Source organism: Pagrus major, chromosome 20 (assembly GCF_040436345.1).
Source record: "Pagrus major chromosome 20, Pma_NU_1.0".
Lineage (NCBI taxonomy): Eukaryota > Metazoa > Chordata > Actinopteri > Spariformes > Sparidae > Pagrus > Pagrus major.
This window is the reverse complement of record NC_133234.1, coordinates 9,670,689-9,682,617: the sequence shown is the minus strand read 5'-3', so window position 1 is coordinate 9,682,617 and position 11,929 is coordinate 9,670,689. Positions and strand designations below refer to the sequence as shown.

General features: G+C 40.8%; 1 protein-coding gene across 1 annotated transcript; it reads right to left on the bottom strand.

Moving 5' to 3' along the window:
* Positions 1-3,026: 3,026 nt before the first annotated feature.
* Positions 3,027-11,885, bottom strand: aco2 (aconitase 2, mitochondrial). The gene is made up of 17 exons (XM_073489260.1): positions 11,830-11,885; positions 9,935-10,077; positions 9,051-9,309; positions 8,866-8,958; positions 8,610-8,768; positions 8,289-8,439; positions 8,083-8,187; positions 7,591-7,682; positions 7,233-7,338; positions 6,937-7,094; positions 6,770-6,843; positions 6,566-6,677; positions 6,200-6,478; positions 5,901-6,092; positions 5,449-5,581; positions 5,113-5,234; positions 3,027-5,018 (listed from the first exon to the last, which is right to left on the bottom strand). The coding sequence occupies exons 1-17, from the start codon at positions 11,863-11,865 to the stop codon at positions 4,884-4,886; spliced, it is 2,349 nt and encodes a 782-aa protein (XP_073345361.1). The 5' UTR covers positions 11,866-11,885; the 3' UTR covers positions 3,027-4,883.
* Between the last annotated feature and the right edge of the window lie 44 nt (positions 11,886-11,929).

Below are 11,929 nucleotides of genomic sequence, written 5' to 3'. Positions count from 1 at the left end.
TTGGTTGGGTGGGTGGGTGGGTAGGTTGGTTGGTTGGTTGGTTGGTTGGTTGGGTGGTTGGTTGGGTGGGTGGGTAGGTTGGTTGGTTGGTTGGTTGGTTGGTTGGTTGGGTGGGTGGGTGGTTGGTTGGTTGGTTGGTTGGTTGGTTGGTTGGTTGGTTGGTTGGTTGGGTGGGTGGGTGGTTGGTTGGTTGGTTGGTTGGTTGGTTGGTTGGGTGGGTGGGTGGGTGGGTAGGTAGGTTGGTTGGTTGGTTGGTTGGTTGGTTGGTTGGTTGGGTGAGTGGGTGGTTGGTTGGTTGGTTGGTTGGTTGGTTGGGTGGGTGGGTAGGTAGGTAGTTAGTTAGGTAGATATCTTTTTAATCCCCAAGGGAAATTAGGCAATTTTGGGTATATTCGAGGTAAGTATTTTCAGGGCCTGCACTTGTGGGTTTTTCTCCGGGGACTCCGGTTTCCTCCCACCACCCAAGCATGCCTGATAAACTGGTGTGTTTGGTTTCAGAAAAAACAACAATTATAATTTGAAATAATAAAACAAGAAAGAGATTGAATTGGAACTATTTTGCTCTGTGTGTTTTATACAGTATTTTCTTCAAGTATGACGATACTTTTTCCATTATTCAAAGTTGAATTTTAGGTCCAGCACATCCAACAAGTTTTTTTGTATGCAGGCATACTTTTGGTTGTTAGTTACTTTTGGTGTATGTCTTATTCAATAATAAATGAACTCATCATCTATCCATCTTGCAAATGCACACACTGGTCATGTGTCAGTTTAGTTTCAGTTTGAATTTCTTCTCCAAAACTACATAGTGCCCCTTTAAAGATGTGGGTATTTAACAGTCAGAAAGGGTCTTATGAAAACATTCTTTAATATTAGTACTATATGTAGAATGCAGCATTTTTGGATCATGGTGATCCATAGTGACTAAAAGTCAGGATATCAGCCTCTGCTGCTCAGATTTTGATTATTCTTGCTTTTCAGTCAGTCTTTTGTGGATGCCCCAGCTATAAAGAAATGCAACACCAAATCAGTGGTGTAATTTAGTGTTAAATAATCAAATTCTTGACAGTCGCCTTCATCTTTGTTCAACAGATCTCATGAAAATGTATTTGAATGCTGAATAAAGAACATATTTCAAAATCACCCTTTTAAAATGAGAAGAAATGCAGCATTTCTTTATGAAAAATGATCCTTGAGTCAATCATTGTGCAGTGGGCCAGAGTAATGTAAGGTTAAAAAAAAAAAAACCCCAAAAACTACCCGGTGGGTGATTATTATTATTATATTTATTATTATTATTAGCATTGTTATTATTATTATTATTATTATTATTATTGTTGTTATTATTATTAAGCATTATGCATGCCCATTTTAATTTAAATCCTCCACTCAAAATGCGTTTTGCTTACTGTTACTTCAGCTGGATGTTTGTGCTTCATCCGAAAAGTTTGACCATAGAAGTATGTTTGCATGATCATCTGCTGAAGGTTACAAAGTACAAGATGATTTAGTGGCATCACAACAAGTTTGGAGGCCAATATGTTCCACTATGCAACTCGTTAAAATGTGATGTGGAAACTTTAAACCTCCAGTGCATGCATACACTGTGAACAGATTTTTCATTGAAGTAGGAGACAACTTGTGTCCTAAAGTTAAACTTCTGAAGTGAAGATTATCTGCATATTAATAGATTCTGAATGTTTCAATGAGTATAGGAAATTTTAAGAATTTTAAATGAGGTATATGACTTTTTTGAAGAAGAAACCCATATCACACATGAAATTATTATTCAAATAATAATAATAATAATAATAATAATGATAATAATAATAATAATAATAATAATAATATACATATATATATATATACATATATATATATATATATATATATATATATATATATATATATATATATATATATATATTATCTTAAAATATGTCTGGTGGAGTTCTCTTAACATACACAGTCCACAAACTAATGTTACTGCTCTGGTATTGTACATTTTCTATGTTAAGGTATATTATAGTCTCCTTTTTGAGAAGACGAAAGAGGAAACTGTGGAAATTCCTCCATTTAATTGTTTCCAGGCCTTTATAGCTGCTTTTTGTTTCTGTGACATTTCTTGAAAGAGATCAAGACATTTTTTCAACAGAGTTGTTAAGTGGAAACAAGCGTCTTATTATGGAGGGATGACAACATTCTTAAAAGGCCACATTGGACCATGATAATGAATAGAGGTTGGCATGTGTAGAAATATGCAGCTTAAATCTTCTTTAGACTAGTTTCCAGTCCTGTTTATCCAATATCTTCTCAGCTGATCAGTGTGAACAGTGCCAACTTAAATCAGGGGCAAGAATCTTGTATTAGTTTGCTGCATTTGTACACAAATTCACTACTTTATGTATTCAGGCGAGAACCTCTACTCAGACAGGCCAAACTCTTGACAGCATGTCATTTGTATATATTATTATGCCACATTATGTGCTATATATATTTTAAAAAAAGGGCCAGACTTTTGGCCAGTCCATCTGTTATCAAACAATATCAAACACCGACTTCTTTTCATATTCTTTAAAGACATCCAGTATTAAGACAATAAGAAAGAGAAAATATAGTGGATGCAAATTTCCTCCTCTGTGGAGGCAAACCAACCACCATATTTATTCCTTTTTTTCCAGACGACGTGACGCATCTGAGCTGTCAAGACCCTGCCACTCAAAACAGGTTGCACAGATTTATATTTATACATTTACAGGGACGCCAACACTTGATTTTGGAATCTAACTATTCTTTCAAAGTCTTTCTAAAGCCTGCTTAATAAGACCAACATGACAATTATGACCAGATGTCAATTTTAATGCTCTGTTCATTTGCTCAGGGTTATCTTGCACATTTTGTACATATTCTGCATATTCACTGAGTTTTAAGGAAGAGGATAGATCAGTATATCACTGTACAGCTCTACAAATATACCAGCAACTCAACCTTATAGATAGATTTTAGTAACATCACTGGAGCCAATATAAATAAATGAGATATGTGAATTTTTATTTTACAACCCATTGGCATTTCTGTAACACAGAAAAGATAATCTGGGAGCAAAAAAAAAAAACCCACAAACACTTAAATGTACATGGAACCAGACACTTTACATACAGTGGGTCAGAGGAAGAGAGTGGTATAACTTCACTTCATGTGATTAACTTCTTCTTCTAGACATTTTATTGATCATCTGATCTGATGTACTGATCCTCAATGTTGAGGATTTGGAGTGAAATTCAGTTAATTATACCCAAAGAGGACCAAAACCAGCTGACACAGTAACCTTGGTTTCTTCTGAGTGGCCACATTGCCCAATTAAAGCAAGTTGTAATATACAGCATCACATCAGTGTTCAGTTCTTCTACATTGTTCACGGTAGAATTGAGTGTGAAATACAATTTCAGTTCATTGGGTTAAAAGTCACTTGTTACCCTCCAAAAAGGGCACTGATAGTATGGGATGAGAGAGGAAATCAAAGTTTACCCTGTTCAAAAGGAGGAAAACCAATTTTGAACAAAATATTTTATGCAAAATACATACAAGAACTGAACCTTTTGCAGGAAAAAGTATAAATAAATAAACAATGGGAAAAACCATATGATGCATTTGACCTTGTAAAGAGGTTAGGATTGATCAGAAAGGCAGTTTAAAAATGGTGGTGGTGATGGTGGCGGGGAAGAAGAGGGTTTTGTTACTGTAATATTACACAAATTAAAGCATACAAGTCCTTCTGTATATGAGGAAGAGTCTGCAGTGGTTCTCTGCAACATTTGTCACACTGACTGAATATGTAATGTGATGGATAAAATCATACTTTGCTCACAGACGGATGCAAGAACTGACCCCTAAATGCTCTCACTGTCGGATATACAGTAATCAAGTTACGCCATGTGAGCTTAATTTAGTTTTAAGTTGAATCCACCTGTTCTCAATCTGCCTCACGCACTTATGTAATTTCCTGTTACCCAGAATGCCTTTCAACAATCCATAGAAAACACTTGTGTCGACTAGATGCTGCGTTAAAGTGGTAATTTTGATCAAACTAGCGAGCCACTGCGTCTTGTACACACTACAGTATCTCCTCATGACCACTAGGGGGAAGACAACAATGTGAGAGAGTGAATGAATGAGTGTGCCATGAAGTTCCTTTTGGATCCATGTGATCATAGCAAGTAACACTACACTTAACAACAAATGGACCCAACCGACAGCAGTGTTCATCTGTTCAGAGTGAATGGAAAAGGTCGACTAAAGCTTGATATCATTGTCATGCAGTGTGCAACACAATCCTAAAGCAACAAGGTGACGGAGTGTGATCAGCTGGCTGAGCTCCAGGCTGCACTGAACCTGTTTGAACAGCTGCAGAAACACCGGCAGCACATCAGCTGGCAGGGTATCATATCACTGTTTGGGTCAAAGCTTAGTGTGTCAAAGTGTGTGTGTGTGTGTGTGTGTGTGTGTGTGTGTGTGTGTGTGTGTGTGTGTGTGTACACAACAGACTCTGATGTCTAACTTGTCATCACTGTTTGACTTTGAAACATAGCAGCATATAGTACCTTCAAGAAAGCTATGTACTGACAAATGAAGGCTCTAGAAATCTCTGACCACAGACCGGTTGTTATCGTTCCTTCATCAACATTAGCTTGGCACTTAGTCTGAAGTAATCTACTGACAACTCTGAGGTATAACCGACACGTTACTTCAGTCCAAACTGTGTGCAAATGCAGATAAAGGAACAATCATTAACATTCTTCATCCCTCTTCTTACCCACAATCCTCACCACCCTGTTTCCCCCCTGAAAATCCTCCCCCACATTTTGTCTACCCAGTCCTCTTCTTCAATGCTGCAGCTCCTTCATCCTGTTGAGGGCGGAGCCTGCCTTGAACCATTCGATCTGTGTCTCGTTGAAGGTGTGGTTCAGTTCCAGGGTCTCCTCGCTGCCGTCGCTGTGCTTTACAAGTGCGCTCAGAGGCTGCAGGGAGAGAGAGGAAGAGAAGAAGTTCATGTTAGACACTTTTTTATTAACAGCTGTAGGGAAGTCATTTTTACCTATAATGCCGTCTTACCCTTCCTGGAGCGAAGGTTTTGAGTCCTTTGATGGAGATGTGGTCATCAGGGCGGATCTTGTCGTAGTCTGATGGGTTGCTGAAGGTCAGAGGCAGCACACCCTGCTTCTTCAGGTTGGTTTCTGAGGACAGGTGGGAGACATTTTCTTAACTGAGAGAATAACTGGTATAAATTAAAGATTTCAAGTCTTCACTCCAGGAAAAAAAAACACCATTACTTTAAATAAATACAGGCAAAACTACAAACACATTACCACTATGGAGCCTTCTAAGACTTCTTCTCATACACTGAATCTTATGACAGTACTGCCATCTTTAGCAGTTATTATGCAGTACCGTGAATTCTGGCGAAGCTCTTGACAATGATGGCTCTTCCTCCCAGATGCCTGGGCTCCAGCGCAGCATGCTCTCTGCTGGAGCCCTCACCGTAGTTGTCGTCTCCAACCACCACCCAGGAAACACCGTTGGCCTACACACAACACGATGGAAAGATTATTAAGCTGGACTTATGTGTCATGCAAGGGGTTAATAGGAATCCTGCTGTAGATATCTTAGATGTACGTTTTGATGTATAAAGCATTCATAGCGTTGTTCACCTCTTGGTAGCATCAAGCAATACTAGACAGATGTATTATAAGTGATCAGGCTGTATCTTTTTTATACTATAAACGCCACAGTAACTGCGTTTAAATCATTTCATTTTCTCTACCTGAGGAAAGTAATGAAGTGCTGCCAAAGAGCAGCTTTGGCCCAATAATCTGTTACCCGTTTCCCCTCTGCAGTCTCACCTTGTAGTGACGGGCCACGTCAGGGACTCCACCGTAGTCGCCTGTCAGGTAGTTCTTGATCTTGTTAATGGCATCGTTCTCACTGTTGACGGCACCGATCAGCATGTTGTTGGAGATGTTGTCCAGATGGCCGCGGAACTTCAGCCAAGGTCCAGCAGCACTGATGTGATCTGTGGTGCATTTGCCCTTCACCTGCAGAAACAGAAAAAGTTAAATAATTTCCATCCACAACACAAGCTGCTGCGAGAATGTTTAAAGACAAAACTACAAACATGGGCAGCCATTTTGATAGACCTGACCTTGATGAGGACCTTCAGGTTCTCCAGATCATTCCCACTCCACTTGTCAAAAGGCTCCAGCAGCTGGAGACGGTTGCTCTCTGGGCTGACGTCCACCTTAAGGCTGATGCCATCGGAGGGCGGGTGCTGGTAAGTGTCCTGGCCTGGGTCAAAGTCCTTGAGAGGTAGCTCGTCTCCGTAGGGGGGATCCAGCTTGAACTTCTCACCGTTCGGGGCTGTAAGGTAGTCCGTCTCTGGGTTGAAGTTTAGTGTTCCAGCGATTGCCATGGCAGTGACGATCTGAGGAGAAGGAAGACAGAGAAGGCGTTTAGCTTCAAAAAGTAAGCTTGAGGCTGAACATCTTGGATTGGTTTAGTGCAAGTTTACCTCAGGGGAAGTAACAAAGGCGTGTGTTGCAGGGTTAGCGTCATTCCTGGCAGTGAAGTTTCTGTTGAAGGAAGTGACGATTGTGTTCTTCTCTCCCTTTTTCACATCACGCCTGAGGGCAAACACACATTGTATTAACTTATCAAATGTAACCACTCTGACAGAGTATGTCATGATATATGTATATTCCAAAGCTACACCCACCTGTCCCACTGCCCAATGCAGGGTCCACATGCGTTGGCCATGACCACACCTCCAACATCACCAAGGATCTTTGACTACAGGAAGACACAAACACATCTGAGCTTTAGTCACTTCACCAAGAAATAAATCATCAGTGTAAGTTGCTTTCTTTGTGCACCAACACTCACATATCCATCTCTTTCAATAGTGGCACGAATCTGCTCAGAGCCAGGGGTGACTGTGAACTGAGCTTTGCACTTCAGGCCTTTATCCAAAGCCTGCTTGGCCACAGAGGCAGCGCGGCCCATGTCCTCATAGCTGGAGTTGGTACAGCTGCCGATCAGACCTAAACGAGAAAGGAGCAAATGTCAGAGACCATCTCAATGAAAACAAACTACTAGTCATTTTCTTTCACGTTCTTAAAAGCAAACAGCGGGACTATGACTTAAATTGTGCAGCCTGTTCATCCCTGGTCATTCCTTACCAACTTTAACCTCCAGTGGCCAGCCATTCTTCTCAGCAACAGCACCTACATCAGCCACTGGGTGAGCCAGGTCAGGGGTGAAGGGTCCGTTGATGTGGGGCTTCAGCTAGAGAATGAAACATTCAAAAGAACTCAGATATCCTCAAATCCACCAAATTCTGCAATTAATTTAAAGTAACCTCTGATTTGAAAAGTTAAGGTTCTCCTTCTAGGCTACAATTCATCAATCACCAATGAATCTGGTGTTCAGTGATTCCTGACCAGAGACCTGAATTTCATGCATTTCCTGTTGTTCTCCACTTTGAACTATCCAACGAAAGGCAGACACACCAAAAGATTATTTTAAAAATAGACAAACCTCATCCAGATTGAGCTCGATGAGCTCGTCGTACTCGCAGCCTTCATCTGGTACCAACAAGTCAGAGTATGCGTCAGACAGGGTAGCGATCTCTGGGAAGAAATAAGAGGATGAGTGTTGAGACAATAGAATAAGACACCCGACTTTCATAATAATAATAATAATAATAATAATAATAATAATAATAATAATAATAATAATAATACAAAACCTACTGAAAGGATTTCTACAAAGAATTGACAATATTTCAGTGCAGATTTGGATAAAGGGACAGATCCAAGAATTTAGCTCACTTTCTTTAATACGGTGAGTTTTTCAACATTTTCATTAATTTCTCAGGGAATAATGAATGGATCTTGATAATAAAAAATCTTGTTGTCTATCGATTTTATAATTGTTTTGTCTCCCCTTGTCTTTGTCACTATGCAATGTGATAAAAAGAAAACTATTAAAATTGTATGTCATCGTGAAGGACCAAAGCCCCAAACATACCTGCACGTCCGGTCTTCTCCAGGTAGGTCCGCATGCGGTGGTTGTAGGGGAACACGGAGGTTGTGGCTCCAATCTCTGCTCCCATGTTGCAAATGGTTGCCATTCCTGCACAAATCAAGACAAAACAAATGAATGTTAGATATGAGCAAAACAGTTAAGAGGCTAAATAAAAACAACTTCAAACAGTAATTAAGTTTGGCACTGACCAGTGCAGGAAATAGAGTCAACTCCTGGTCCGTGGTATTCGACAATGGCCCCAGTGCCTCCCTTCACAGTCAGGATGCCGGCTACCTTCAAGATGATATCTTTAGGAGACGTCCAGCCTGAGAGGGTGCCTGTCAGCTTCACGCCAATCACCTTGGAGGAAGAGATTGATCTGTTAAATGTTGTTATGAATTTCAGGTGACGAAAAAAAACTACTGTGTCCGGAGAAAGAGAAAGGGAAAATTTAGGATAGAGGTGAGAGTAAACAAAGGTTCAAGACAACACGGGCAACAGAACGTGTAAAAACATTGTATTCTGCTGACCTTGGGACACTTGAGCTCCCAGGGGATTCCTGCCATGACATCTACAGCATCTGCTCCTCCAACACCGATGCAGATGGCACCAAGCCCACCGCCATTTGGTGTGTGGGAGTCTGTGCCGATGAGCATCACTCCTGGATAGGCGTAGTTCTCCAGGATGATCTGTTTGTACATGAAATCTAACGTTAGCACGCTTAAATTACAGCTGCGTTAATAACTGTCATTTAGAGGCACTGCATCTGAACTTCAGCAATAATACCTGATGGATGATTCCAGAGCCTGGTTTCCAGAAGCCTACTCCATATTTTGCTCCAGCGCTGGACAGGAAGTTGTAGACTTCCTGGTTGATTTCCTATAAGGGGAATCATGACAACAACAAGTTAGCAACTCATTACAACATTACTCATGAGACATAATTGCTGTTCAAAAATAAGATCCCCTCACCTTTGCTCTGGCCAGATCCTTCACTCCTCCAGTCTGGGCCTCGATCAGGTGATCACAGTGGATGGTGGAGGGCACAGCCACCCTGGGCAGGCCACTGCTGATGAACTGGAGCATCGCCATCTGGGCCGTGGCATCTTGCATGGCCACGCGGTCGGGACGCAGCCGCAGGTAAGTGCGGCCGCGGTCGATGTCTTGGTTGTGGGGGTCATCGAGGTGGCCGTACACGATCTTCTCTGACAGGGTAAGGGGCCGGTTGAGTCTGGACAGAAAACAGAATATACAAGTTTATCCATATGAGGTCACTGCCATGTGAGAGGAAGTTTCAAAGCAAGATGATAAGAATAAAGTTACAATATTTAAAACATTTATAAACAAATGTGGTGTTTTTACATACAAAAAATTACTATGGAAACAAGAAGATCATAGTATTATGATGTTGTTTGATCCAAAGTAAAATATTGTAGGTTTCCTCTTCTGGTTTAAGTAAAATCATGAAGTTGTGTTTTTCATCTAACAATATTTCTTCATTGCGTGGTCCTATAATTAGCAGTTTATTCCAGTCTTAACTTCAGGAGTGATTACAGGCCTGAACAAACAGAAGCCAACAATCTTCACATTCACCACAGAACCGTGTCTGTCCTTTACATACACACACACACCCTCTAACGAACAACACTTTTACAGAGCTTTACAGTAATTGGAGCACTGTGAGTCCGGCGGACTACAGTTAGTAAAAGGGCTACAACTGTGATAGAAAAAAAATCTGTGGTAAAGGGCAAACAAACCCTAGAGATTAAACATTTGCAGAGATAAGAGAGTGTTTGTGGAAACACTGATGTGATTCAGAGCAAATATAGAGTAGAGGAGACGAGGAGAACACTGACCTTTTTCGCACAATGTCTATGTTGGATTGGAGCTTCTCGTAGTTGACGAAGGAGGTGGGCTCAAAGCGGCTCATAGACACACTGGCCTTGGCTCTGTAGGCTGCTGATACATGCAGGCGCCGTACACCATGGCCCAGAGCCAGCTGGAGATGACGGCAACATAAACATTATCAGGTTAAACAAATAGATTAGCCCTCACTCAAAGGATTTCGGAACATTTTGGCATCGATTTTGTATTCTCCTTTTGAAAATCTTCTTGGGAAATAGAGCTGAGCAAGCAGATTGAGAAAATATTAAGCTTATAGTATAGCTGTATTCACATGGAAGAATGACTGGAAGTCAGCTTGTGAATGCAACGCTGTGTTGCAGTTCACTCCCAAGCGTCAGATATCAGGGTGATACCAGGTCGACATGATGGCCGACCACAAATACAAACTCTGGAGACACCAGCTCCAGTCAACTAAACATTTTTGCCATCTTCCCTGCCAATTTCTTGATGATTATACATGTTAGAGAAGCTTCATCATTCTATTTCCAGATCAGTTTGTGTGACTGGGTTCACATTGTGTACTGTTCACATTAGATGAAGTGACATAAGGACAAGGGCCAAATCAACTTCCTGGACCAAGCTACTGTTAAGGTGCCCTTAGACCATAAAAGCTACTGATTTACTGCCAGGAGACCACTGCTTGTTGACAGTACTTGTAAAACAGAATATTACCAGAAAAAAGCAAGCTTGTTCATTGTTGGCTCCTTCCAAATAGATAAATGACTAAGCTATCAAAGCAGACACATAAGAGAACCAACACTGAAACAACTGAAGGTCTTCAATGACCAGACAAGGCGTGTCATTCAGGGAAAGAACTGACACTGAGCAGCTGAACCTACAACCATTAATCTCCTGACATCTGCGGTCAAGATGCTAATAGCAGAGAGTTGCTGTCAATCAATTAAGGAGCTTTTTCAGCAGTTAATACACTGTTTTGACAGAAATAACAGAGCCAATGAAGGGTTCAAACTGAGGCTGGCCTGAGTCATTTTATGAGTTATAATGCACAGTTTTTATTGGCTCAAGGTTCTTCAAGAATTTAACAAACACTTGACAATTCCAGCTGGAAATGACAATACAAATGAGTGTATTCTTGCCATTATTCAGTCCAGTCAGCGTCATTAACTGGAATTCATGTGTTTTTTTAAAGATTGTAGTATGTTTATTATGTCGACATTAGAAGAGAATGTTTTGGTCATCTGATTTCCTTCTATATCACCCAGTTCAAAGTAGATGTCAAAGTGTCGAACAGACTTGGGATCAGAAATTGAGATTTTTTACATATGGTGCGCCCTTATCAATACATCAGTAACAAAATCTTGACAGCACCCGGCTGCAATTTTTTTTTAACTGTAAGACAGACTGAATAATTTGCTTTATCTTGGCTGAATAAAAAATAAATGGGTTAGATATTGTTTGATGTATTATTTGCTTCATTTTTACAAACATGTTTTCTGTCTTTACACGCTGATCGCCTGTGAGCCTGCTGGGAGCTCTAACCTTGTGGTTAACCTTGCTACTAGACACCAAACTCCGTGTCTAAAGCGAACCCAGCTATGTTCATTTAAGGACTGAGGATGTCGGTAATATGTTGTTGTTAATAAAAACATTAGTCGTGTTTTATTGATCCAGTGGCAAACCAGCTGTTGCCAACTGAATGCGTTCAGTGCAGTCAGGACACGATGACCTGGCCAGCTAACCGGTGACTGTTTCACAGCTTATTTATCCTTAGAAACCGCTCTTACAGGTTTAATTAGGTTAGGTTAACGTTACATTAGATTCATATCAGGTGACGTCCTTCACTAGTTAATAAATATGGTAGAAATAGCCAGTTTTGGTCTCTTACCTGGAGCCGGGCGACAGTGAGACAGTAGGTTGCCATTTTGTTCACTGACAAAGATGTGTCGGTCCGTAGTGACGTCACAAGTATTTAAGCCGCGGTCTCG